Genomic DNA, 27,979 nt, shown 5'->3' with positions numbered 1-27,979 from the left:
GGACCGTTACTTTGGCTCCTGCTCTGCTCCGAGAGGCTTTCCCTTTTCGTCCTCCACTTGGAACATCCAGTTTAGCCACAGCCTTGCTCAGCTGGCTTATTTTCATCAGGCACCTCTCACAATGGCTGGTATTTTCCCTCTTTTGCTTGGGGGGAGGCTCGTTTTGCCCCTTCTCCACACAGGCTCCCTCCCTGCATTTACTCCTGCCCTGCTCGGGTGGCCCTTTATGCCCTGGCCAAGGTGGGGTGCCTGGCTTTGCTCCTGCCCCGCTTGCAGCATTTAGGTTTGTCCCTGTCCTGCTCCTTTTGCCCCTGCCCCCACCCCGCTCCCAGCAGCCAGTTTGGCCCCTGCCACAGCAGGACTACCAGGGCTCCAGAACCCTTTCCCTGGCAGCAGCCACCGGCCGGGGGCTGTATTTAATGCTCACACCACAGCCTCGCCTTCCAGGACAAAGTCACCTTCGCTTCCAAGCCCCCTCTAGCACCGCTCCTCCAGCTGCCACCTGGCATTCAGAGGGGCAAAGTTACCTCACTGCCGGACTCATCACTGGCTCGGCGCTCCGGAGCTGCCAGCGCCCGACGCCACCCAGGGAAGCGGAGGGTCCTGGCAGCTGGATGCTGAGCGGGGTGTGCCCGCTCACCACTCAAACGCTTTAGCAATGGCTCTTGTGCTGGGGCAGCGTGGCATTTGTTACCCTTCACAAAGCGCCACGGCGGGCGGGCGGGCTTGGCCGACCGTGGCTGAAGAACGCCTGTGCCCCAAGAGGCTCCGTTTACGGAAGGCATCTTGGCCGTAAGAGGACATAGACAGAGTTTTTTCTTATTGGACTTTTTACTGTTATTCTTCCCAAGATGCCTGGTGGAAAACAAAAAGAAAAAAATAATTTTTAAAAAAATATATTTCAAATATATCTATATATTTCATTGTTGTTATTACTAAAGGCACAAGGAGCCTGACCAGGGCTTCCAGGCTCTAGAAAGCTCTGTCAGACCTGTGCAGATGGTGTCTGCCCTCATTAGGCATTCCTGACATTGGAAATGCCAACTTGCAAAGCTCTCTCCAGATCTGATACATTGCCCATCACTGAGGTAAAGAACAATGCTTTGACTGAGAGAAACAAAACCAGGAGTGCTCTAACTCTGCTGTCTTTTTTGACTCCAGAAGCTGTTGCAGCCATCCAAAGCTTCATGCTTTGGGACTGTCTGTCTTCTTCAAGAATAAATACTGTGGGGGTAGATTTCAGGCACGTGCTGGGCCACCTGAGGAGGATCTTCTTGGCCAAGAAGTTTTTCCACCTCTGTAGCTCTCTGCAAGTTCAGAGCACAGAGGGAGACCCAACTAGTCTGTGATGCTCCTGCCAGGCACCACAAATTGTTCACTGGCACCACCAGAACCCAACAACTTTCATAGAATCACAGAATCATTAAGGTTGGAAAAGATGTCAAGGCTCATCAAGTGCAACCATCAACCCAACACTACCATGTCTCCTAAATCATGCCCTCAAGTGCCACGTCTACATGTCTTTTAAACACCTGCAGGAATGGTGACGCCACCACCTCTCTGGGCAGCCTCTTCCAATGCCTGGCCACTCTTGCAGTAGAGACATTTTTCCCAGTATCCCATCTAAACCTCCCCCGATGCAGCTTGAGGCCGTTTCCTCTATCACTAGTGACCTGGGAGAAGAGACCAACCCCCACCTCACTGCAGCCTCCTTTCAGGCAGTTGCAGAGAGCGAGAAGGTCTTTGCTAAACACAGGCGTGACCGTGCAGCCGAGGAGAGGACCGGCCTCTTGGCTGTCACTGCCTGCTGCTTGGCAGCATCCCAGTGCTTCACTCCAGCGCCTCAGGACCACCTCCAGTGCCGTGAGGACTGGGCACAGAGGAGTGATCCACAGCAGGGCAGCGGGGGGGGCTGCTCTTCAGCCCGCTTTCAAGACTCCTGCTTTCCACCTCTTTGGTCTGGTTCCCAGGCACCGCTTTTGATCTTGATGTGCTCACAGGAGATGGAGCAGCAGCGCCTGAAGTCACATAGTAGCTTCCAGGCTGCCTCATCTGCCTTATGTCTTCTCCCTCTTTGATGACCTCGCCTGCCGGCTGCAGCAGGGCTGCTGGCAACGTCCACCGTGGAAAGACAACACAGTTGTGCCTCGCCCTGCCAAGCGACAGGGTAGGGACAGCAGATGCTGACTACATTCCTCCAGGAAAACTCTCCTGCTCTCCTGCTGCCCCCAGCCTGCCCCCCTCCGATCCAGGTGTAAGGGACTGGGAGGGTCAATGTCTCAAAAACTGCTGTAAAGTGGGATGCAGCGACCTGCAGGCGGAACATTGATGGACACAGGGCGTGGGGGGCGTCAGAGGATGCGCAGTCCCAGGTTCTGCTGGGCCTCACAGAGCAACTTGCTGAGGTCACGCAGAGTTTATTTCAGGAAGGCACTTATGACCACCCAAAGACCCCTCGCAACCACCCCTCACAATGGCGGCTGCGCAGAAGGTCGTGAGACTCCTGCAACGAGAACCATATAAGCTCACCGGAGGCATAACTGAAGGCGGGTCTCAGACTATAAAAGACACTACGACAAAGAGACTGGCACATGCCCACCACTGGAGGATCGTCACGTCTGTCGTCATCGGCACCTGGGTGGTGATATCTCCCTATCTTTCCCTATCCCTTCTCCCCTCCTCTCTCCTGCCCGCTGCTTCTCCTCTTTGGCTTTTCCAAATATTCTTAATAAGAACCCCCACCCTCAATGCTTTTCCGTGTTTTCAAGTTCAAGCTGCCTTTTCATGTTCAAGTTACTTCCACGTCGAAATTAAATGTTTAATTGATCATTTGGTGGTGTTTCACCTTAATTTAGTCCAAGGGGATCATTAGGACCTTGGTCGCTCTCCCTCCTCCTCTCAGGTGGGGATGCGACAGTGCCTAGAGCACGAGTCCTGTAAGCAGCAGCTGAGGGAACTGGGGTTGTTTAGTCTCGAGAAAAGGAGGCTGAGGGGCAAGGGATAGGACGAGAGGAAATGGCCTCAAGCTGCGCCAGGGGAGGTTTAGATTGGCTATCAGGAAAAATTCCTTCACCAAAAGGGTTGCCAAGCACCGGGACAGGCTGCCCGGGGCAGCGGCTGAGTCTCCATCCCTGGAGGGATTTGAGAGACGTGTAGATGTGGCGCTTTGGGACCTGGTTTAGTGGTGGACTTGGCAGTGTTGGGTTTACGGTTGGGCTCGATGATCTTAAAGCTCCTTTCCAACCTAAATAATTCTATGATTCTGTAAAGGAGGTGCTTGCATCGCTGGGATGGCATTTGAATGAGCCGTTGGTGCTGCTGCTGTTGGTACCCAAGGTGGGCACATGTTTGCAGGAGCTGGGGGATATCAGGGAGGGGCGACAGTGCACCCAGCAGGGGCAGGCTGACCAGGCCAAGAGGGAGCGCGTGGGGTGGTGGGGGATACAGGGGAGGTGGAGGCACAGGCACAGAGGCTGGTGCTGGTAGAGCTGGGGCCCGAGTCCTTTGGGCACCTTTGCTGTGTGGGCGTCCTCGATTTGATCCTCTAAGGAAACCCCCAAAATGTGTCACTGTTTGTTACGCTCTGCCCTGATTTTAGAGAGGAAAGCAGGTGAAGTGGGAGCGTGGTGGCGAGCACTTCTTGTTATCAACTTACGCATCTTTCTCCCTGCTTTCTGTTCATTTGAGACTCTGCTCATTTCTTCATCCTCATCCTTGCCTCCCACATCCTCCCCTCCAAGAGTTCCCTCAGCCTCCTCTCCTTATACTCAGCTTTGCCACTGGGGATGGAGGGTGCCCGTGCCTAAAAGAGACCCCCACCCCCCTCGTGCCAAGCGCCCACCGCTCCGCTGCCACTCCCTGATACACGGGATGCTTCACACTTCTGATCTTCAAAGTACGGCGCAGATATTAACCTACCTTCTCTCAAACTGCTTTTGACTCCGGCCATATACGGTTCCTACGCTCCTGCCTCACAACGATGTATTGGGCCCGTTCTCGTCCCTGAATTGGTCTTTTCTTGCTTCCTGAATTTGAGATTTTAGACAATCTGTGGGATGGCTCCTGGGTTTTGTTTTGCTTTACCCTTAAGGTTTCATAAACACAAAGCACCCTTACACTCTGTCTGTAACAAAGATGTGCCAAGAGGAAGGACTACCTTGACACTGCAATAATAGATAAAACAGACTCCTCTCTCTCCACCCGAGAGAAAGCAGCTGGGCTCTCTGGGGTGACTAAACTGAAGACATTCAAAACTGTCAGAAAATGACAGCGTTGACTTTTGCAACAATTTGCTCAATCAGTATCAACTGAGTTGTTAAAAAAAGAATGTTGGAGGCTGATTTCTGTTGGGAAATCAATTTCTTCAGCCCTGTTCAGCCAGTAATCAAAAGGCTGGCTTTCCATCTGATCCTTTAGTTATATTCAATTTTTATGTCTAATTATGGTTTCCTCAAGAAGGGTTCATTGTTCAGAGTCCTCTTTTTCAGAAGCAAACAAGAAACTGGGGAAGCTCCCCCTTGGAGGCTGGCATTATATGGCCTGGCATTGCCCAGTGCTGAGACACAACCGTTCATAAACTGTTAATGAGCTCCTGTAATTTTTTAGGAATCAGTCGTACGGCCTGCAGGCAAGAGTCAAATTTGGCAGCTAACATGAGGGCGAGACAATGAAGAAATATTCAAAGGAGAAGCTTTTGTGCATCCTTGTTTAAAAAAAACCTTGAGTAAGTTTGATTTTGCTCTTTACGGTCCAACAATAATGGGCAAGCTTCCCAGGGATTTATTCCTACCACACCATGACCCACGTTCTGCTTTGAAATGCACACAGAAATGTGTGTCTTCAGAAACAAAACAAAAACCAAAGCACAAACCCCACACTTAAGACCAGGAGCTGAGTTGGCTTTCAGAAGAAAGCTAATGGTGCCTCCAACACCAGAAGCACCTGAGGCTGCAGTGCTTTTCCAGGGGGAGAGAGGGGCTTGTCCAGAGAGAGGCAAGGCTTCCACCCTCCCTACGCCTACCCACAGCCCAAAGCAGGTACACGCAGAGCAAACGAGAAGGGGATGGGTTTGCTTTGCCTTTCATTGACTTGAATTCCTTCTGACTAAAGCTAAGCCTTCCCTCCCACTCCAGGACTATTGCTTTCCTTGGATGTGCGTTTGGTTTTGGGTTTGGTTTTGGGGTTTTTTTGTGTGTGTGTGGTTTGGGGATTTTGTTTGTTTGTTTGTTTTTGAGGCATCTCTCTTGGCTTCCGGTAAGACATTAGTCAGAAATGTAATGCAGACATGCCAGGGAACACACCAGGCTAAAGAAATGTTCGCTTTATTGATGGACACGTGATTGCTGTTTGTAAACATGCTAGCAAACTAAGAGAAAACGAACTGTTTTCAAGAAATAACAACCCATCTGAATTAGATCAGATACTCTAAAGGTGGTTTACATCAAAGCATTCCATTAACCCCCAGGGTCACTGGGCCAGCTCAACTCACTCGAAGTCACAGTGAGAAACATTCATGTCCAAAAAGGAATTTGACCCAATCACTGTTAGAATTACGGATGTCAGGTTTCGAGCTACATACAAAAAGTTATCAATTTTAGGTTGATTGTACACCATTCCACGGGAATCAGAGGCTGTATTCTTCACAGACACAGACCCTGAGCTCATGAATCTCTAGGTTTGCAGGGATGAATGTCACGGGCTCCTGACAGATGTTCTGCAGAAGACCTTTATTGTCAGCTTTTCCCTGCTTATGTATCTTTTCGACACATTCCTCACGTGATCAGGTGCACAATTTCTGTTATTCGTCAGCGAGCTCTTGCCACGTTGGTCATTGGTGCCAAAATTGGTGTGCACGTTCTGAGTACGTAAGTGAGGGCATTTATAGCATATACATTTGTTTGGTTCTGGTGATGGCAGCAGCGGTGAAAGCAAGGGGTTTGGTTCCCACTGCTTGAACTTTGCGGAGGCGTTGAGAGCATGCCTACGGCTTTTCCTGGCTCATGGATGCCGTGAAATCCAGAGTATGATGTGGACAAGGAAACCTAGATTTCCTGAAGGACGGTGTTCTGCAACGTGATTTTAAAGGATCTGACCATGAATGCCACTGTGTTGTTCATTTGATGACATCCAAGCATGAAGGGTGGAGCCTGAGAGATGTATTCATAAGGCTTTTACCCATCAGTCACCTGCTGGAGCCCAGCTCCAGGCAGTCACCACCAGCAGATCCAGCTCCCCTCCGGCCACTGCGCAACAGGCGCACTGTGTGAGTGGGCTCAGCACACGCAGCTGGTGGTGTCACCCTGGTCGCTTTCAGCATGGCTGTCTGCCTCCTAGGGAAGAGAAGCAGCACAGCTGGTGTTCATTGAGCTCCCATTTTGGAATTTTCCTTGGAGAAAGTGCCAAATGAGGCTGGACACTGAAAAAGCTACAAGAGACGAGACACTGGTGGGTCAGTGTGATGCACATCGTGGCACTGCTGCCTGTGGGGACGTGCTGGACTCTCCAGCACTGTGAACACAGGTTGCTGAGTTTTCAAATGAGTTCTGCAGGCATTTAATGAAGAGGAAGGCTGTGGCTGATAACGCTCATAGGGGTAAGGAGGTGGCTGGCCAGGCAGCCATCCCACACTAAAAGGCAACCGCCTGTCTTTATGAGCCCCTACGCTCCTGCAGGAGAGCTGCACTGGTAGCCAGTGCACCCGAAGACCATGCTTTCCTCTCTGCAAAGGGCTGCGCAAGGCAAATGCAGGAATGCAATCCCTTAAATTGAGGCCTGTCATTTGAGAAGGATGTGAAGGTACTTTAATGTGTCCAGGGGAGGGCAGTAAAGCTGGTGGCAGGGCTGGAAGGCACGTCCTGTGAGGGGGGGCTGAGGACTCTGGCTTTGTCTCGTTTGAAGAGAAGGGGGCTGAGGGGGGACCTCATTGCTCTCTGCAGCTTCCTGAGGAGGGGATGTGGGGAGGGAGGGGCTGGTCTCTTCTCCCTGGGATCCAGGGACAGGAGTCATGGGAACAGTTTGAAGTTCTTCCCATGTTCTGCAGGCATTTAGTAAATTTAGAGGTTGCACTTGATCAGGCTGCCTCCAATCTTGCTGTCACCGATTAGCTCACTTGGTGACCATCAGGTCCCATCTTGCACCCCTAACCTCCACGTGCTCCGTGAGTCTCCTGGAGTGCCTACAGATCACCATGCTGCTTTTCCAGCAGATGTCGGGCTAGTTGAAGTCCCCCAGCAGGACAAGAGCCTGCCTGCGAGCGTGATGCCTCCTGTAGTTGCAGTAACAAGGCTCGGGCAATAGGCTCCCCTCGATCGGGCAGCCTTTGTTGCCTCAGTCTCTAATTCTCATCCATAAGCTTTCAACCTGCCCGTGGCTGTTCTTCAGACACAGCTCCTCACAATCTAGCCATTTCTTGATGCAGAGGGCAACGCCTCCGCCTCTTCTTCCTCACCTGTCCCTTCTGAACAGCCTGTAGCCATCGGTAGCCGCGCTCCGGTCAGGGGACTCATCCCAGCCAGTTCAGTAATGGCAACTGGGCCGCTCCTTTCTAGCAGCTCGGTGGCTTCCAACTCCTCCTGTTTGTTGCCCGTGCTGCGTGCACTGGCGTAGAGGCACTTCAGCTGGGCTGGTGGCCGTGCCACCTTCTTAGAGGAACAGCCCTTAGCTCCTTTGAGGTAGTTCACTGGTGTCTCCCGGTTGGCTCTTATTACCTCAGGAGCCCTCACTCCTCTCTGTAAGACCGAGAGAAACACAGGGAAAGTGAGCACAGCCTCTCTTCTTTAAAAGAGAAGGGGGAGGGAGATTTCCTAGAAAAATTCATGTCAAAATGAAACCTAACATCCCGCATGCTGTCACCTTGCTAAAGAGAGCAGAAATGAGTATCAAGTGATCTGCAGCTCTGGCTGAAGCTTCACCTTTTGCAAAGGAAGTTGAAAACATTCAGAAAACTCCTCTCTTATTTCTTGCATGGTCAAACTCTACAGAAATCAGCAGCACCACTTCGGGCTGGGTTTGCTTATGACGACAACTTTATTGTTTTGATCGTAAATGTCAGGTTTGATGGTCAGCATTCTTCTGAGAACGTTCGCCTGCAGCCTTTGCTGGTCGGTCGCAGGTTGCGATGGCAAGCTCAGGCACAAGTACTCAAGGCATCTCTCCATAAGCCACACACCTGAAACGCCTGGCAAAGGGTGAGGCAACATTTCCTGGTGATGCTGCAAACATTTCTTACTTTTTCGTCCTCCCCTCCCGAGTCCTCTTTGGATTTCTCTTCCTTCTTCACTTCCTTGCGTTTCTTTTTCAATTTTACATCACCAGAATGCTCGCTTGTGCCCTTCTGCACCTTCTTTTGGGAGCACTTCCATGCTGCTCTGCAGAGGAGCGTTTCCTCTTTCTGTCTGCTGGGTTCTCACTTGCCTGGCGAGAGCCTGCAGCCCCTGGGTGAACTGGCACTGGTGGGAGCACAGGTGGTTCAAGCAAGTATTTCCCAGGCTGCTGGTCACCTACTGAAGCAGGGTGTGGGCCTGCTCTGCGGCCGCTCGCGCCGTGCACACCTTCCCCTCCTGAGCTTCTGCTCTCAGCAGGGCCTTTTCTCTTCCCATGGGAAGAGCTGTGCAGGTCACCGCTGCCGTGCGCCAGCTGACGGCGAGTGCGCTTCTGCATTTCCACAGAGCAAGTGCCCCTCCGCTTGGGAGGCAGCCGATCTGGTTGGCATCCGTTCAGCTTCTCCCGCAGGTCACCACTGCCGTGCGCCAGCTGACGGCGAGTGCGCTTCTGCATTTCCACAGAGCAAGTGCCCCTCCGCTTGGGAGGCGGCCGCTCTGGTCGGCTTCCGTTCAGCTTCTCCCCCTCCTCAGTGTCAGACCGCACTCTCTTCCTGCCACGGTGCTGAAGGGCAGTTCCTGCTGAGCCCTGTGTTTTTCTCACCCATTGGATCCTCTGCATATTTCCTCTACCTTCTTGATTTCTCAGTCCCACCATGCCTCCAGAAAATGGACTCTTCGGCACCTGACCAAGCCTCACCACAGAAGTGCTCTTTGTCTCTTGCTGTCCAGCGCCTGCTTGAGGGGTCAAATCATGGTGCCTGGAGAAACAAGAGTCACCTTAGTCTCGGGCTGTTTTTGCAGCCTCCTCATGGCTTCAGTCTCCTCCTATCATTTTCCAGCAGCACTTGATATGACATGCAGGAGCCTGAACCAGCACTAGAAGCCAGGCATTAAGTCATGGTCTTCCAGCCACGTCTGTCCCTTTCAGAGCAGCAGTAACTCATCATTACACCCTCTCGGACCTCCATTTTGCCTCCTGTCGCAGCTAGCCAGTCTCAGAGAGCAGGCAGCTGGCGATTTACACACGCGCAACAGCTTGGTGCAGTGACAAGCAAGAAGAGAGAAGGAAGGACCTGGCAAACTGCACGACAGACAGAACTCAACCGGACAAACAGTCATGCTCTCCTAGGACAGAAAGCAAAACCCACGGGAGGCCAACAGCAACAACAAGGTCAGTCACAGGAGAGGCAGCGTATTCCAAACACCCTTTCACACTTGTTCTTACCTGGCATAGAAGAGCAAATATGCGCGCTGGCGCAGAACCGTCTTGATGTTACACAGCCGCACAGAGGCATCGTTCATCTTGTACCACTGTCCATTGCCGCCCTGCAACGAAAGGCAACGCTATCTTTAGGGGAACGGCAGGGTTTTGAAAAGAAAAACACAGGCAGGGCACCACGGAAGGACACACAATACACCACCACAAATCACAACATTGACTTTTACCTTTACGAAGCAGTAATAGTGTCCTGCCTGACAGCTGGAACCTTGATGCACCAGGACAGCGTACAAGGAATAGAGGAGCGGTTCTCCAGGTGCTTCAGATGTGTATGCGCCAAGGTCCAAACATTCCGGATACTCCACATCCTAAAGAGAGTCCAAGAAGACTCAGACATTATCCCGAGAGCCTATAGGAAACAGCCTGAGAAAACCTTCTCCCCAAACACAGGCTAGAGGTCTAGAAATAGATCTTCTCGCTCCATCAAAAGCAGGTGTTGCCATTTCACCACTGAAGTGGCAGAAAACTCTGCTCGGCCAAACCGGCTCTCGATGAGCACAGTAGGAACTTATCTTCACACCGGAACCTTCCTCTTACCACACGGGAAAGAGCAAGGCATAGCTCTTGCATTGTTTGTTCTCAGGTGGTGCATTCCATAGCCATTTTGTGCAGATGCTAGCAACGTCCAGAGAAAAGGATCCTGCTTGGGGAAAGGTCTCCTTCCAAGCAGACAAAGTCCCAGCGCACTCACAGACATACCTTGCTAATCTTGCTGCCGGAGAAAGGATCAAACCTCTTCAAGCACACTGTCAGGACATTGGAGGAACGATGTATTGTAAGCCTCTTGGACGCAGCGACCAGCTCTTCACACCTTGAAGACAAGCACAGACCCGACTGTTGCAACCTATCTTCTCCCTGCTCCACCCTCCTCCAGGTAGGCTTGAGTTACGGCTTGCTTTGCCCAGCTGTCGATGCCCGTGTTTGCATCGCAGAGCCCTTCAGCCCGTAGGCTCTCCCTGAAGGTAGCTTCGGGCTAGGCTGCCTCACTCTGGAGAGCAGCAGGCAACAGTCTTTACATGACAAGAACTAGCCACGACACTGCTCAGAGAGCCAGCAGGGCTGCTACGGCTCCGAGGACTAAGGCCTCCCGCACAGAGACCCAAGCACCCAAAAAGCCTTCGAAATGAAACTGTTGACTGCTTTCTTGAGGAAGCCGCCATTGTCAAATCCCTCTGCAGAGCTCCTCCCGGCTTCGGCTCACCACCGCACAGGGGACGTGTCTTTTCCCTTCTGGCCACAGGGCTCGTTCAGTGGGCAGCTTCAGAGCGAGGAAGGCTGACCACCTCCAGGGCAGGCAATGCCAGGAATAAAATTATCATCAAAGCTTTCCAAACATTCAGGCCAAAGGGGAAAAAAATACCCATCTTAGAAACAAATGCATTCTATTCCAAATTCTGGACGGTGCGGGTGGAACAGTTGTACGGGGAAGGAAACAAAAAATAGAAAAAACTCCAAGCTGGCTCATGAGTGGGTTTCCCAGATAAGTCAAACCATAGCCAGTGCTCCCAGAGGTGTAATCCCGTAAGCCAGGATCTGCTGGGAAGCTGTCATTAGGCATGATCTTACTTGCTACATCTATAGCCATTTTCACCACCCAGCAGCTCAGGTCTGACAAAGCCTTCCAGAGCTTGAGTGACAGAGGAGCATTCCTGGATGAGAAAGAAAGGAGAGAGCGCTAAGCTCCTGGAAACGCAGCGTCCCAAGAAATAGCTCCCCGTGGCGTACCAGCATCTTCCCAACAAACAGCTACCCCTGGGGGGCACCAGAGTTGCCTGCGGTACATGTGGTCAAAAATAACAAAAGCAATGAGACAGGTATTGCGGGAGCCTGGAGCAGGGCGGTGTGACAGCGTCGCCTTGGCTGTAGGTACCACCCGTACTCTTTGCCCAGCTGAAACCCAGCACACGGCACAGGGAGGCCATTGACAGGGCTTCCACAGAAAGCGCACGGAAGTCCAGGTCCCTTCCCACCCAACAACAAGCTCTTGCGTGGTAACGGCGCACAGGTTGAAGTCAACAGCCTTTACTGGAGATAACCTGGGCCCCCTGCAGGGGCCTTGAACTAATTTGCACCCCAATATCCAAACGTCTCACCTGGATATCCAAAGGAACATCCAGGAAGGGCTCGTAGGAATCGGAGACTGCTTGGCAGCTCAAGCACGTGACTAGAAGGCAAATCAAAACGCTCAGCGACAGGGGAGATCAACGGTGCCGGTTTATGCTCTTCCTACCGACTACACCAGTCACATGAACAGCCGTTTCTCACAGGCAGGCAGAAGGGCACAGACAATTCCAGGAGAGCGACAGTTGTGGAAAAGTACCTCTGGATCTCAGAAAGCCCCCAAAGATTTGATGGACAACGGTGGTGGTTTCAGAAGAGATGTCCCAGCTGGAAATAAATGGTAAGGCGGCAGAGAGTTATCTCCTCCAGGAGTTTTACTTGGCCTGAAAACCCTGGGCACAGGTTTTCCTTGACGGGGTTACGTGAAGGAGTGCGAAGGGCTTCGGAACACTGGAGAGGCAATTTGCTTACTCGCTGCTGCCACTCAGACAAGCCCTCTGCATGGCATCGACCGTGTAGCGTAAGAACTCGTGGGCGTCCTCCTGCACGCCAAGCTGGAAATGTTCTCCTATGCCTACGAAAGAAGCAGCTCGTAGTTGTCTCGTACCAGAAGAGAAGGGAACGTGTCAAGGCACCTGAAGCGACTTACGTGTGAGAACACTGACGACAGCCGTAGGCTGGATGGCGCTGTCTGAGGAACGCAGGACGATGTTAACGTGCTCTTCCATTGTGCACATCATGCAGAAGCCTTGCTGACGACCTGAAGAGGGAGGGAGGGAGGGAGAGAGGGAAGCTTCTCAGGTTAGCAAAATACCCGTAGCAATGGGAAACCTAATGGAGATCTTGAAGTTACAAGGACAGTCTCCGCTCCTCCTCTCCCAAGGTGCCAAGGTCCCAACAAGCCCGGGACACATTAGTGCGTAGAGAACTTCTTTCAGAGGGCAGCTTAACTGACCAAGGTTTTCTGTGCAGTAAGCAAGGAGGGTTGAACTTGCAGGAACAGGGATCAAGACCCGGGGCTAGAAAGAGCTGCCTTTCTGAAGATGAACACAGTTAGATATGACAAGCGGCTTCTAGGCGTGAGTGTTCGAAGAACACCACCCTGGGGGGCTGAGAAAGAAGGGCTGCTGTCCTCCTAAACCAAATTCCAGACTCTGGGAACCCTGGGGAAGTGCCCAACAGATTGACAAGGAGATGTTCTTCAAAGGACTCACACGACTGGCTGTGCTCCCGAGAGAGCAGGTAGTTGGCCAGAGGGGGTGTGTACGTCAGGCACTGCAGGACGGAGTTGACGAAGCACGTGTTGCCCAGGTTGTCGAGCCCCGCTCCAACTCTCTGTTGTTGCTGCCAGGCCATGCGAATCTTCTCTGGGGGAAACAGGATCCTTTGTGGAGGAGCCGCTCCCTCGGAAACGGCTGCAGGGAAATGACATTTGAAAAGAGATGAGAAGAAATTGCTGCACGAAAGCCTATTTTAGCAGTCGAGTTCTGTACAGGAGCACCCAGGATGACCAGCTCTAACCTCCAACACAGAAACATTGGGGGAAGCCTAACACTGCCCTTGAAATTTGCTGGTCAAGAAACACTTTTGGAAAACAGTCTGTTCCCACGCTTCCTTTGGCCAAAGTGCAGCAAACCCACAGTCTGATTGCTGTGCCTCGGGCTACCTTCCTTTCTCTCTAGGGTCCTCAGTTGGATTAGCAGGCCAAGCCTTCCCTTTTCCTGAGTGTAACTTGACAAAACCAAGCAAGGACCTAGCACAGAAGGGACCCCTACTGCTGTCAGACCTTTCTATGAGCAATGACATCTTTCAAAGGCTTGTGCAGAGTGGCAGAGGAGTGACAAAACATGTTTTCTGCTGTCTAAGCCAAAACCCCTGGGTGGGTCTGGCTGCTACCAGGAAACGCCCCAGGATTCACTCCTCCAGGTGGTCAGCACGTCAGCATTCAGGGAAGGGGCACCAGCCGCGCCCGCTGCCTTTGGGGATTCGCAAAGCCCAAGCCTGCCGGTGAAGCCGTTACTCACAGGAGTCGTTCCCCGTTGTGGCCATCGCTCCTCTCAGCAACGGAGGGGAAAGCTCTGGATGACAAAGGGTGTCAGGAGGCGCTCCAGAAAGAGAAGATAAGCACCAGTCCTGTCACCTGAGTGCAAAGGAAGGATTGTAGTCAAACAAAACGAGTTTAAAACGCCCCCTCAAACAAAACCCACAGAACAGCATCTGCCATCACAACTCTTTCAGTGGTACCTGTAACAGCCGCGGAGCTGCAGGCTGACGCCCTCACCGTCGCTGCCACAGGGCCACAGCTCCCAGCACTTTCAAAGGCCCATTTGAAAGACTCCAGTGCATGGCACCGCCTCTGAAGAGGACCTGCTGCTGGCCTGTTGCCACCGCTAGCAGCAGAGCCCGCCCTGGCTCTCTAGCCCACACTTCCCCCCTGTCTGCAGGAGCCACCGGCTTTTGGCTGCTGCTGCTGCTTCAACGGCTGCAGTTGCCGCGCTCCTTTTCTGTCACCCTTCCTACTGCATCGGTCAGGGTGGGCTTCTGGTGATTCTAGGCTGCCCCAATGCCTCCGACTACGCTGCCACCCGCCTACTCCCCTACACTGGGTTCTGGCATAGAAGTACTAGCAAATAGGAACTCTGCCCATAGCAGACATCTGGCCAGGCTAGAAAGGTGCAATAGCTCAGCCTAGGGCTCGGAAGGTATAGAACAGCCTCTACTTTTACCCTGGATCTACCTACTCTATGATCTGCCCTGCAAGTCAGATCAGAATTACCTTTGGGAGACGATGGAAGCTGGGCAGAAGCGGGCAGGAAACGAGGAATGCTTGGAAAAGAGGAGCCACGCGAGGAGCGAAGGCAGGAGCCGAGTCGTCCCGAAGGCCAGCTCAGCCCAACTGGCCTTCCCTGGCCCGCTCCTCAGGATCACAAGCCCTGGCCAGGTGAGCTCACAAGCGCCGGGCGGGTGCCGCATCACCGCCCCTTTGTGACACGGGGACGCAGGGGACGCGCTGCGGCCAGCAGCCGCCGCAGACCCGGCAGCTCACGTAGGCAGCCGCTGGCAGCCCCTGGGCTTCCCCGCACGCTGCCGGTGAAGGGCCGTTCATCCGCCGGCAGAGCTCCCGCCTCTTCTCTGAGCCCCACGGCCAGGCGAAGACAAGCCTGGCCAGGCCTGTGAGCGTTCCCGCTCACAGCTCCGGCTGGCACCATCGGGTTCCTAAGGCTTTCTTTTCCACTCCTCCCAGGTACAGGACTGTGTCCATGAGCCCTGCGTAGCAAACCACTCGCTCTCTTACACGGTCATTGCCAAGGAATTTTATCTGCCCCCCACCATACGGCCACAGGCCGACTCTAAACTAGCGCTACCAAGGAAATGCCCTCAGCGACTGCGCTGGGGTGACCCTTCTGGCTGCCAGCCCCCAGCCGGCTGCTCTCTCACCCCTGAGTTCCCGAGAAACATCTGTGGGCAGCTTTTTAGCATCTGGTTTAATGCCTTGGCCCGCTCCGAGGGTGCCGAGTATTGCTTCTGCCCTGACGAGCAGCTGGTTGTTATTCCTGCCCCACTTGAACCGGCCACTTTGGCCCTTGCCCCGCCTGCATCGTCTGCTTTTCCCCAGGCCTGCTCGAGGCAGTTAGTTTGACTCCTGCCAAGCTCAGGACCGTTACTTTGGCTCCTGCTCTGCTCCGAGAGGCTTTCCCTTTTCGTCCTCCACTTGGAACATCCAGTTTAGCCACAGCCTTGCTCAGCTGGCTTATTTTCATCAGGCACCTCTCACAATGGCTGGTATTTTCCCTCTTTTGCTTGGGGGGAGGCTCGTTTTGCCCCTTCTCCACACAGGCTCCCTCCCTGCATTTACTCCTGCCCTGCTCGGGTGGCCCTTTATGCCCTGGCCAAGGTGGGGTGCCTGGCTTTGCTCCTGCCCCGCTTGCAGCATTTTGGTTTGTCCCTGTCCTGCTCCTTTTGCCCCTGCCCCCACCCCGCTCCCAGCAGCCAGTTTGGCCCCTGCCACAGCAGGACTACCAGGGCTCCAGAACCCTTTCCCTGGCAGCAGCCACCGGCCGGGGGCTGTATTTAATGCTCACACCACAGCCTCGCCTTCCAGGACAAAGTCACCTTCGCTTCCAAGCCCCCTCTAGCACCGCTCCTCCAGCTGCCACCTGGCATTCAGAGGGGCAAAGTTACCTCACTGCCGGACTCATCACCGGCTCGGCGCTCCGGAGCTGCCAGCGCCCGACGCCACCCAGGGAAGCGGAGGGTCCTGGCAGCTGGATGCTGAGCGGGGTGTGCCCGCTCACCACTCAAACGCTTTAGCAATGGCTCTTGTGCTGGGGCAGCGTGGCATTTGTTACCCTTCACAAAGCGCCACGGCGGGCGGGCGGGCTTGGCCGACCGTGGCTGAAGAACGCCTGTGCCCCAAGAGGCTCCGTTTACAGAAGGCATCTTGGCCGTAAGAGGAACTGGACAGAGTTTTTTTCTTATTGGACTTTTTACTACTCTTCTTCCCAAGATACCTGGTGAAAAACAAACAAACAAACAAAAGTTTTTAAATATATATATGTCAAATATATATATGTATTTCATTGTTGTTATTAGTAAAGGCCCAAGGAGCCTGACCAGAAGCAGCTACCAGGGCTTCCAGGCTCTAGAAAGCTCTGTCAGACCTGTGCAGATGGTGTTTGCCCTCATTAGACATCCCTGACGCTGGAAATGCCAACTTGCAAAGCTCTCTCCAGATCTGATACATTGCCCATCACTGAGGTAAATAACAATGCCTTGACTGAGAGAAACAAAAGCAGGAGTGCTCTAACTTTGCTGTCTTTTTTGACTCCAGAAGCTGTTGCAGCCATCCAAAGCTTCATGCTTTGGGACTGTCTGTCTTCTTCAAGACTAAATACTGTGGGGGTAGATTTCAGGCACGTGCTGGGCCACCTGAGGAGGATCTTCTTGGCCAAGAAGTTTTTCCACCTCTGTAGCTCTCTGCAAGCTCAGAGCACAGAAGGCGAGCCAACTAGTCCGTGATGCTCCTGCCAGGCACCACAAATTGTTCACTGGCACCACCGGAACCCAACAACTTTCACAGAATCATAGAGTCATTAAGGTTGCAAAAGGTGTCAAGGATCATCAAGTGCAACCATCAACCCAACACTACCACGTCTCATAAACCATGCCCTGAAGCGCCATGTCTACATGTCTTTGAAATGCGTCCAGGTGACTCCAGCACCCCTCTGGGCAGCCTCTTCCAATGCCTGACCACTCTTTCAGTAAAGAAGTTATTCCTAATAGCCAACCTAAACATCCCCTGACGCAGCTTGAGGCCATTTCCTCTTGCCCTATCACTACTAACTTGGGAGAAGAGACCAACACCCACCTCGCTACAACCTCCTTTCAGGTAGTTGTAGAGAGCGAGAAGGTCTTTGCTAAACACAGGCGTGACCGTGCAGCCAAGGAGAGGACCGGCCTCTTGGCTGTCACTGCCTGCTGCTTTGCAGCATCCCAACGCTTCGCTCCAGCGCCTCAGGACCACCTCCAGTGCCGTGGGGACTGGGCACAGAGGAGTGATCCACAGCAGGGCAGCGGGGGGCGGTCTGCTCTTCAGCCCTCTTTCAAGACTCCTGCTTTCCACCTCTCTGGCCCGCTTCCAGGTGCTGCCCTTGATCCCGATGTGCTCACGGGAGGTGGTGGAGCAGCAGCGCCTGAAGTCACGTAGTAGCTTCTGGGCTGCCTCATCTGCCTTATGTCTTCTCCCTCTTTGATGACCTCGCCTGCCGGCTGCAGCAGGGCTGCTGGCAACGTCCACCGTGGAAAGACAACACAGTTGTGCCTCGCCCTGCCAAGCGACAGGGTAGGGACAGCAGATGCTGACTACATTCCTCCAGGAAAACTCTCCTGCTCTCCTGCTGCCCCCAGCCTGCCCCCCTCCGATCCAGGTGTAAGGGACTGGGAGGGTCAATGTCTCAAAAACTGCTGTAAAGTGGGATGCAGCGACCTGCAGGCGGAACATTGATGGACACAGGGCGTGGGGGGCGTCAGAGGATGCGCAGTCCCAGGTTCTGCTGGGCCTCACAGAGCAACTTGCTGAGGTCACGCAGAGTTTATTTCAGGAAGGCACTTATGACCACCCAAAGACCCCTCGCAACCACCCCTCACAATGGCGGCTGCGCAGAAGGTCGTGAGACTCCTGCAACGAGAACCATATAAGCTCACCGGAGGCATAACTGAAGGCGGGTCTCAGACTATAAAAGACACTACGACAAAGAGACTGGCACATGCCCACCACTGGAGGATCGTCACGTCTGTCGTCATCGGCACCTGGGTGGTGATATCTCCCTATCTTTCCCTATCCCTTCTCCCCTCCTCTCTCCTGCCCGCTGCTTCTCCTCTTTGGCTTTTCCAAATATTCTTAATAAGAACCCCCACCCTCAATGCTTTTCCGTGTTTTCAAGTTCAAGCTGCCTTTTCATGTTCAAGTTACTTCCACGTCGAAATTAAATGTTTAATTGATCATTTGGTGGTGTTTCACCTTAATTTAGTCCAAGGGGATCATTAGGACCTTGGTCGCTCTCCCTCCTCCTCTCAGGTGGGGATGCGACAGTGCCTAGAGCACGAGTCCTGTAAGCAGCAGCTGAGGGAACTGGGGTTGTTTAGTCTCGAGAAAAGGAGGCTGAGGGGCAAGGGATAGGACGAGAGGAAATGGCCTCAAGCTGCGCCAGGGGAGGTTTAGATTGGCTATCAGGAAAAATTCCTTCACCAAAAGGGTTGCCAAGCACCGGGACAGGCTGCCCGGGGCAGCGGCTGAGTCTCCATCCCTGGAGGGATTTGAGAGACGTGTAGATGTGGCGCTTTGGGACCTGGTTTAGTGGTGGGCTGGCAGTGTTGGGTTTACGGTTGGGCTCGATGATCTTAAAGCTCCTTTCCAACCTAAATAATTCTATGATTCTGTAAAGGAGGTGCTTGCACCGCTGGGATGGCATTTGAATGAGCCGTTGGTGCTGCTGCTGTTGGTACCCAAGGTGGGCACATGTTTGCAGGAGCTGGGGGATATCAGGGAGGGGCGACAGTGCACCCAGCAGGGGCAGGCTGACCAGGCCAAGAGGGAGTGCGTGGGGTGGTGGGGGATACAGGGGAGGTGGAGGCACAGGCACAGAGGCTGGTGCTGGTAGAGCTGGGGCCTGAGTCCTTTGGGCACCTTTGCTGTGTGGGCGTCCTCGATTTGATCCTCTAAGGAAACCCCCAAAATGTGTCACTGTTTGTTACGCTCTGCCCTGATTTTAGAGAGGAAAGCAGGTGAAGTGGGAGCGTGGTGGCGAGCACTTCTTGTTATCAACTTACGCATCTTTCTCCCTGCTTTCTGTTCATTTGAGACTCTGCTCATTTCTTCATCCTCATCCTTGCCTCCCACATCCTCCCCTCCAAGAGTTCCCTCAGCCTCCTCTCCTTATACTCAGCTTTGCCACTGGGGATGGAGGGTGCCCGTGCCTAAAAGAGACCCCCACCCCCCTCGTGCCAAGCGCCCACCGCTCCGCTGCCACTCCCTGATACACGGGATGCTTCACACTTCTGATCTTCAAAGTACGGCGCAGATATTAACCTACCTTCTCTCAAACTGCTTTTGACTCCGGCCATATACGGTTCCTACGCTCCTGCCTCACAACGATGTATTGGGCCCGTTCTCGTCCCTGAATTGGTCTTTTCTTGCTTCCTGAATTTGAGATTTTAGACAATCTGTGGGATGGCTCCTGGGTTTTGTTTTGCTTTACCCTTAAGGTTTCATAAACACAAAGCACCCTTACACTCTGTCTGTAACAAAGATGTGCCAAGAGGAAGGACTACCTTGACACTGCAATAATAGATAAAACAGACTCCTCTCTCTCCACCCGAGAGAAAGCAGCTGGGCTCTCTGGGGTGACTAAACTGAAGACATTCAAAACTGTCAGAAAATGACAGCGTTGACTTTTGCAACAATTTGCTCAATCAGTATCAACTGAGTTGTTAAAAAAAGAATGTTGGAGGCTGATTTCTGTTGGGAAATCAATTTCTTCAGCCCTGTTCAGCCAGTAATCAAAAGGCTGGCTTTCCATCTGATCCTTTAGTTATATTCAATTTTTATGTCTAATTATGGTTTCCTCAAGAAGGGTTCATTGTTCAGAGTCCTCTTTTTCAGAAGCAAACAAGAAACTGGGGAAGCTCCCCCTTGGAGGCTGGCATTATATGGCCTGGCATTGCCCAGTGCTGAGACACAACCGTTCATAAACTGTTAATGAGCTCCTGTAATTTTTTAGGAATCAGTCGTACGGCCTGCAGGCAAGAGTCAAATTTGGCAGCTAACATGAGGGCGAGACAATGAAGAAATATTCAAAGGAGAAGCTTTTGTGCATCCTTGTTTAAAAAAAACCTTGAGTAAGTTTGATTTTGCTCTTTACGGTCCAACAATAATGGGCAAGCTTCCCAGGGATTTATTCCTACCACACCATGACCCACGTTCTGCTTTGAAATGCACACAGAAATGTGTGTCTTCAGAAACAAAACAAAAACCAAAGCACAAACCCCACACTTAAGACCAGGAGCTGAGTTGGCTTTCAGAAGAAAGCTAATGGTGCCTCCAACACCAGAAGCACCTGAGGCTGCAGTGCTTTTCCAGGGGGAGAGAGGGGCTTGTCCAGAGAGAGGCAAGGCTTCCACCCTCCCTACGCCCACCCACAGCCCAAAGCAGGTACACGCAGAGCAAACGAGAAGGGGATGGGTTTGCTTTGCCTTTCATTGACTTGAATTCCTTCTGACTAAAGCTAAGCCTTCCCTCCCACTCCAGGACTATTGCTTTCCTTGGATGTGCGTTTGGTTTTGGGTTTGGTTTTGGGGTTTTTTTGTGTGTGTGTGGTTTGGGGATTTTGTTTGTTTGTTTGTTTTTGAGGCATCTCTCTTGGCTTCCGGTAAGACATTAGTCAGAAATGTAATGCAGACATGCCAGGGAACACACCAGGCTAAAGAAATGTTCGCTTTATTGATGGACACGTGATTGCTGTTTGTAAACATGCTAGCAAACTAAGAGAAAACGAACTGTTTTCAAGAAATAACAACCCATCTGAATTAGATCAGATACTCTAAAGGTGGTTTACATCAAAGCATTCCATTAACCCCCAGGGTCACTGGGCCAGCTCAACTCACTCGAAGTCACAGTGAGAAACATTCATGTCCAAAAAGGAATTTGACCCAATCACTGTTAGAATTACGGATGTCAGGTTTCGAGCTACATACAAAAAGTTATCAATTTTAGGTTGATTGTACACCATTCCACGGGAATCAGAGGCTGTATTCTTCACAGACACAGACCCTGAGCTCATGAATCTCTAGGTTTGCAGGGATGAATGTCACGGGCTCCTGACAGATGTTCTGCAGAAGACCTTTATTGTCAGCTTTTCCCTGCTTATGTATCTTTTCGACACATTCCTCACGTGATCAGGTGCACAATTTCTGTTATTCGTCAGCGAGCTCTTGCCACGTTGGTCATTGGTGCCAAAATTGGTGTGCACGTTCTGAGTACGTAAGTGAGGGCATTTATAGCATATACATTTGTTTGGTTCTGGTGATGGCAGCAGCGGTGAAAGCAAGGGGTTTGGTTCCCACTGCTTGAACTTTGCGGAGGCGTTGAGAGCATGCCTACGGCTTTTCCTGGCTCATGGATGCCGTGAAATCCAGAGTATGATGTGGACAAGGAAACCTAGATTTCCTGAAGGACGGTGTTCTGCAACGTGATTTTAAAGGATCTGACCATGAATGCCACTGTGTTGTTCATTTGATGACATCCAAGCATGAAGGGTGGAGCCTGAGAGATGTATTCATAAGGCTTTTACCCATCAGTCACCTGCTGGAGCCCAGCTCCAGGCAGTCACCACCAGCAGATCCAGCTCCCCTCCGGCCACTGCGCAACAGGCGCACTGTGTGAGTGGGCTCAGCACACGCAGCTGGTGGTGTCACCCTGGTCGCTTTCAGCATGGCTGTCTGCCTCCTAGGGAAGAGAAGCAGCACAGCTGGTGTTCATTGAGCTCCCATTTTGGAATTTTCCTTGGAGAAAGTGCCAAATGAGGCTGGACACTGAAAAAGCTACAAGAGACGAGACACTGGTGGGTCAGTGTGATGCACATCGTGGCACTGCTGCCTGTGGGGACGTGCTGGACTCTCCAGCACTGTGAACACAGGTTGCTGAGTTTTCAAATGAGTTCTGCAGGCATTTAATGAAGAGGAAGGCTGTGGCTGATAACGCTCATAGGGGTAAGGAGGTGGCTGGCCAGGCAGCCATCCCACACTAAAAGGCAACCACCTGTCTTTATGAGCCCCTACGCTCCTGCAGGAGAGCTGCACTGGTAGCCAGTGCACCCGAAGACCATGCTTTCCTCTCTGCAAAGGGCTGCGCAAGGCAAATGCAGGAATGCAGTCCCTTAAATTGAGGCCTGTCATTTGAGAAGGACGCGAAGGTACTTTAATGTGTCCAGGGGAGGGCAGTAAAGCTGGTGGCAGGGCTGGAAGGCACGTCCTGTGAGGGGGGGCTGAGGACTCTGGCTTTGTCTCGTTTGAAGAGAAGGGGGCTGAGGGGGGACCTCATTGCTCTCTGCAGCTTCCTGAGGAGGGGATGTGGGGAGGGAGGGGCTGGTCTCTTCTCCCTGGGATCCAGGGACAGGAGTCATGGGAACAGTTTGAAGTTCTTCCCATGTTCTGCAGGCATTTAGTAAATTTAGAGGTTGCACTTGATCAGGCTGCCTCCAATCTTGCTGTCACCGATTAGCTCACTTGGTGACCATCAGGTCCCATCTTGCACCCCTAACCTCCACGTGCTCCGTGAGTCTCCTGGAGTGCCTACAGATCACCATGCTGCTTTTCCAGCAGATGTCGGGCTAGTTGAAGTCCCCCAGCAGGACAAGAGCCTGCCTGCGAGCGTGATGCCTCCTGTAGTTGCAGTAACAAGGCTCGGGCAATAGGCTCCCCTCGATCGGGCAGCCTTTGTTGCCTCAGTCTCTAATTCTCATCCATAAGCTTTCAACCTGCCCGTGGCTGTTCTTCAGACACAGCTCCTCACAATCTAGCCATTTCTTGATGCAGAGGGCAACGCCTCCGCCTCTTCTTCCTCACCTGTCCCTTCTGAACAGCCTGTAGCCATCGGTAGCCGCGCTCCGGTCAGGGGACTCATCCCAGCCAGTTCAGTAATGGCAACTGGGCCGCTCCTTTCTAGCAGCTCGGTGGCTTCCAACTCCTCCTGTTTGTTGCCCGTGCTGCGTGCACTGGCGTAGAGGCACTTCAGCTGGGCTGGTGGCCGTGCCACCTTCTTAGAGGAACAGCCCTTAGCTCCTTTGAGGTAGTTCACTGGTGTCTCCCGGTTGGCTCTTATTACCTCAGGAGCCCTCACTCCTCTCTGTAAGACCGAGAGAAACACAGGGAAAGTGAGCACAGCCTCTCTTCTTTAAAAGAGAAGGGGGAGGGAGATTTCCTAGAAAAATTCATGTCAAAATGAAACCTAACATCCCGCATGCTGTCACCTTGCTAAAGAGAGCAGAAATGAGTATCAAGTGATCTGCAGCTCTGGCTGAAGCTTCACCTTTTGCAAAGGAAGTTGAAAACATTCAGAAAACTCCTCTCTTATTTCTTGCATGGTCAAACTCTACAGAAATCAGCAGCACCACTTCGGGCTGGGTTTGCTTATGACGACAACTTTATTGTTTTGATCGTAAATGTCAGGTTTGATGGTCAGCATTCTTCTGAGAACGTTCGCCTGCAGCCTTTGCTGGTCGGTCGCAGGTTGCGATGGCAAGCTCAGGCACAAGTACTCAAGGCATCTCTCCATAAGCCACACACCTGAAACGCCTGGCAAAGGGTGAGGCAACATTTCCTGGTGATGCTGCAAACATTTCTTACTTTTTCGTCCTCCCCTCCCGAGTCCTCTTTGGATTTCTCTTCCTTCTTCACTTCCTTGCGTTTCTTTTTCAATTTTACATCACCAGAATGCTCGCTTGTGCCCTTCTGCACCTTCTTTTGGGAGCACTTCCATGCTGCTCTGCAGAGGAGCGTTTCCTCTTTCTGTCTGCTGGGTTCTCACTTGCCTGGCGAGAGCCTGCAGCCCCTGGGTGAACTGGCACTGGTGGGAGCACAGGTGGTTCAAGCAAGTATTTCCCAGGCTGCTGGTCACCTACTGAAGCAGGGTGTGGGCCTGCTCTGCGGCCGCTCGCGCCGTGCACACCTTCCCCTCCTGAGCTTCTGCTCTCAGCAGGGCCTTTTCTCTTCCCATGGGAAGAGCTGTGCAGGTCACCGCTGCCGTGCGCCAGCTGACGGCGAGTGCGCTTCTGCATTTCCACAGAGCAAGTGCCCCTCCGCTTGGGAGGCAGCCGATCTGGTTGGCATCCGTTCAGCTTCTCCCGCAGGTCACCACTGCCGTGCGCCAGCTGACGGCGAGCACGCTTCTGCATTTCCACAGAGCAAGTGCCCCTCCGCTTGGGAGGCAGCCGATCTGGTTGGCATCCGTTCAGCTTCTCCCGCAGGTCACCACTGCTGTGCGCCAGCTGACGGCGAGCACGCTTCTGCATTTCCACAGAGCAAGTGCCCCTCCGCTTGGGAGGCGGCCGATCTGGTTGGCATCCGTTCAGCTTCTCCCCCTCCTCAGTGTCAGACCGCACTCTCTTCCTGCCACGGTGCTGAAGGGCAGTTCCTGCTGAGCCCTGTGTTTTTCTCACCCATTGGATCCTCTGCATATTTCCTCTACCTTCTTGATTTCTCAGTCCCACCATGCCTCCAGAAAATGGACTCTTCGGCACCTGACCAAGCCTCACCACAGAAGTGCTCTTTGTCTCTTGCTGTCCAGCGCCTGCTTGAGGGGTCAAATCATGGTGCCTGGAGAAACAAGAGTCACCTTAGTCTCGGGCTGTTTTTGCAGCCTCCTCATGGCTTCAGTCTCCTCCTATCATTTTCCAGCAGCACTTGATATGGCATGCAGGAGCCTGAACCAGCACTAGAAGCCAGGCATTAAGTCATGGTCTTCCAGCCACGTCTGTCCCTTTCAGAGCAGCAGTAACTCATCATTACACCCTCTCGGACCTCCATTTTGCCTCCTGTCGCAGCTAGCCAGTCTCAGAGAGCAGGCAGCTGGCGATTTACACACGCGCAACAGCTTGGTGCAGTGACAAGCAAGAAGAGAGAAGGAAGGACCTGGCAAACTGCACGACAGACAGAACTCAACCGGACAAACAGTCATGCTCTCCTAGGACAGAAAGCAAAACCCACGGGAGGCCAACAGCAACAACAAGGTCAGTCACAGGAGAGGCAGCGTATTCCAAACACCCTTTCACACTTGTTCTTACCTGGCATAGAAGAGCAAATATGCGCACTGGCGCAGAACCGTCTTGATGTTACACAGCTGCACAGAGGCATCGTTCATCTTGTACCACTGTCCATTGCCGCCCTGCAACGAAAGGCAACGCTATCTTTAGGGGAACGGCAGGGTTTTGAAAAGAAAAACACAGGCAGGGCACCACTGAAGGACACACAATACACCACCACAAATCACAACATTGACTTTTACCTTTACGAAGCAGTAATAGTGTCCTGCCTGACAGCTGGAACCTTGATGCACCAGGACAGCGTACAAGGAATAGAGGAGCGGTTCTCCAGGTGCTTCAGACGTGTATGCGCCAAGGTCCAAACATTCCGGATACTCCACATCCTAAAGAGAGTCCAAGAAGACTCAGACATTATCCCGAGAGCCTATAGGAAACAGCCTGAGAAAACCTTCTCCCCAAACACAGGCTAGAGGTCTAGAAATAGATCTTCTCGCTCCATCAAAAGCAGGTGTTGCCATTTCACCACTGAAGTGGCAGAAAACTCTGCTCGGCCAAACCGGCTCTCGATGAGCACAGTAGGAACTTATCTTCACACCGGAACCTTCCTCTTACCACACGGGAAAGAGCAAGGCATAGCTCTTGCATTGTTTGTTCTCAGGTGGTGCATTCCATAGCCATTTTGTGCAGATGCTAGCAACGTCCAGAGAAAAGGATCCTGCTTGGGGAAAGGTCTCCTTCCAAGCAGACAAAGTCCCAGCGCACTCACAGACATACCTTGCTAATCTTGCTGCCGGAGAAAGGATCAAACCTCTTCAAGCACACTGTCAGGACATTGGAGGAACGATGTATTGTAAGCCTCTTGGACGCAGCGACCAGCTCTTCACACCTTGAAGACAAGCACAGACCCGACTGTTGCAACCTATCTTCTCCCTGCTCCACCCTCCTCCAGGTAGGCTTGAGTTACGGCTTGCTTTGCCCAGCTGTCGATGCCCGTGTTTGCATCGCAGAGCCCTTCAGCCCGTAGGCTCTCCCTGAAGGTAGCTTCGGGCTAGGCTGCCTCACTCTGGAGAGCAGCAGGCAACAGTCTTTACATGACAAGAACTAGCCACGACACTGCTCAGAGAGCCAGCAGGGCTGCTACGGCTCCGAGGACTAAGGCCTCCCGCACAGAGACCCAAGCACCCAAAAAGCCTTCGAAATGAAACTGTTGACTGCTTTCTTGAGGAAGCCGCCATTGTCAAATCCCTCTGCAGAGCTCCTCCCGGCTTCGGCTCACCACCGCACAGGGGACGTGTCTTTTCCCTTCTGGCCACAGGGCTCGTTCAGTGGGCAGCTTCAGAGCGAGGAAGGCTGACCACCTCCAGGGCAGGCAATGCCAGGAATAAAATTATCATCAAAGCTTTCCAAACATTCAGGCCAAAGGGGAAAAAAAATACCCATCTTAGAAACAAATGCATTCTATTCCAAATTCTGGACGGTGCGGGTGGAACAGTTGTACGGGGAAGGAAACAAAAAATAGAAAAAACTCCAAGCTGGCTCATGAGTGGGTTTCCCAGATAAGTCAAACCATAGCCAGTGCTCCCAGAGGTGTAATCCCGTAAGCCAGGATCTGCTGGGAAGCTGTCATTAGGCATGATCTTACTTGCTACATCTATAGCCATTTTCACCACCCAGCAGCTCAGGTCTGACAAAGCCTTCCAGAGCTTGAGTGACAGAGGAGCATTCCTGGATGAGAAAGAAAGGAGAGAGCGCTAAGCTCCTGGAAACGCAGCGTCCCAAGAAATAGCTCCCCGTGGCGTACCAGCATCTTCCCAACAAACAGCTACCCCTGGGGGGCACCAGAGTTGCCTGCGGTACGCGTGGTCAAAAATAACAAAAGCAATGAGACAGGTATTGCGGGAGCCCGGAGCAGGGCGGTGTGACAGCGTCGCCTTGGCTGTAGGTACCACCCGTACTCTTTGCCCAGCTGAAACCCAGCACACGGCACAGGGAGGCCATTGACAGGGCTTCCACAGAAAGCGCACGGAAGTCCAGGTCCCTTCCCACCCAACAACAAGCTCTTGCGTGGTAACGGCGCACAGGTTGAAGTCAACAGCCTTTACTGGAGATAACCTGGGCCCCCTGCAGGGGCCTTGAACTAATTTGCACCCCAATATCCAAACGTCTCACCTGGATATCCAAAGGAACATCCAGGAAGGGCTCGTAGGAATCGGAGACTGCTTGGCAGCTCAAGCACGTGACTAGAAGGCAAATCAAAACGCTCAGCGACAGGGGAGATCAACGGTGCCGGTTTATGCTCTTCCTACCGACTACACCAGTCACATGAACAGCCGTTTCTCACAGGCAGGCAGAAGGGCACAGACAATTCCAGGAGAGCGACAGTTGTGGAAAAGTACCTCTGGATCTCAGAAAGCCCCCAAAGATTTGATGGACAACGGTGGTGGTTTGAGAAGAGATGTCCCAGCTGGAAATAAATGGTAAGGCAGCAGAGAGTTATCTCCTCCAGGAGTTTTACTTGGCCTGAAAACCCTGGGCACAGGTTTTCCTTGACGGGGTTACGTGAAGGAGTGCGAAGGGCTTCGGAACACTGGAGAGGCAATTTGCTTACTCGCTGCTGCCACTCAGACAAGCCCTCTGCATGGCATCGACCGTGTAGCGTAAGAACTCGTGGGCGTCCTCCTGCACGCCAAGCTGGAAATGTTCTCCTATGCCTACGAAAGAAGCAGCTCGTAGTTGTCTCGTACCAGAAGAGAAGGGAACGTGTCAAGGCACCTGAAGCGACTTACGTGTGAGAACACTGACGACAGCCGTAGGCTGGATGGCGCTGTCTGAGGAACGCAGGACGATGTTAACGTGCTCTTCCATTGTGCACATCATGCAGAAGCCTTGCTGACGACCTGAAGAGGGAGGGAGGGAGGGAGAGAGGGAAGCTTCTCAGGTTAGCAAAATACCCGTAGCAATGGGAAACCTAATGGAGATCTTGAAGTTACAAGGACAGTCTC

At 52.7% G+C, this 27,979-nt stretch overlaps 1 protein-coding gene across 1 annotated transcript; it reads right to left on the bottom strand.

The window, feature by feature from the left end:
• Positions 1–11,995: 11,995 nt before the first annotated feature.
• On the bottom strand, positions 11,996–16,128 carry LOC135310958 (ubiquitin carboxyl-terminal hydrolase 42-like). Its single transcript, XM_064440093.1, has 5 exons — positions 15,844–16,128; positions 13,686–13,801; positions 12,876–13,076; positions 12,311–12,421; positions 11,996–12,235 (listed from the first exon to the last, which is right to left on the bottom strand). The coding sequence occupies exons 2-5, from the start codon at positions 13,708–13,710 to the stop codon at positions 12,129–12,131; spliced, it is 444 nt and encodes a 147-aa protein (XP_064296163.1). The 5' UTR covers positions 13,711–13,801; positions 15,844–16,128; the 3' UTR covers positions 11,996–12,128.
• Between the last annotated feature and the right edge of the window lie 11,851 nt (positions 16,129–27,979).

This window comes from Phalacrocorax carbo, unplaced genomic scaffold (genome assembly GCF_963921805.1).
Source record: "Phalacrocorax carbo unplaced genomic scaffold, bPhaCar2.1 SCAFFOLD_32, whole genome shotgun sequence".
NCBI lineage: Eukaryota > Metazoa > Chordata > Aves > Suliformes > Phalacrocoracidae > Phalacrocorax > Phalacrocorax carbo.
Note: the sequence above shows the minus strand (reverse complement) of the source record. Positions and strands in the feature narration are given on the sequence as shown.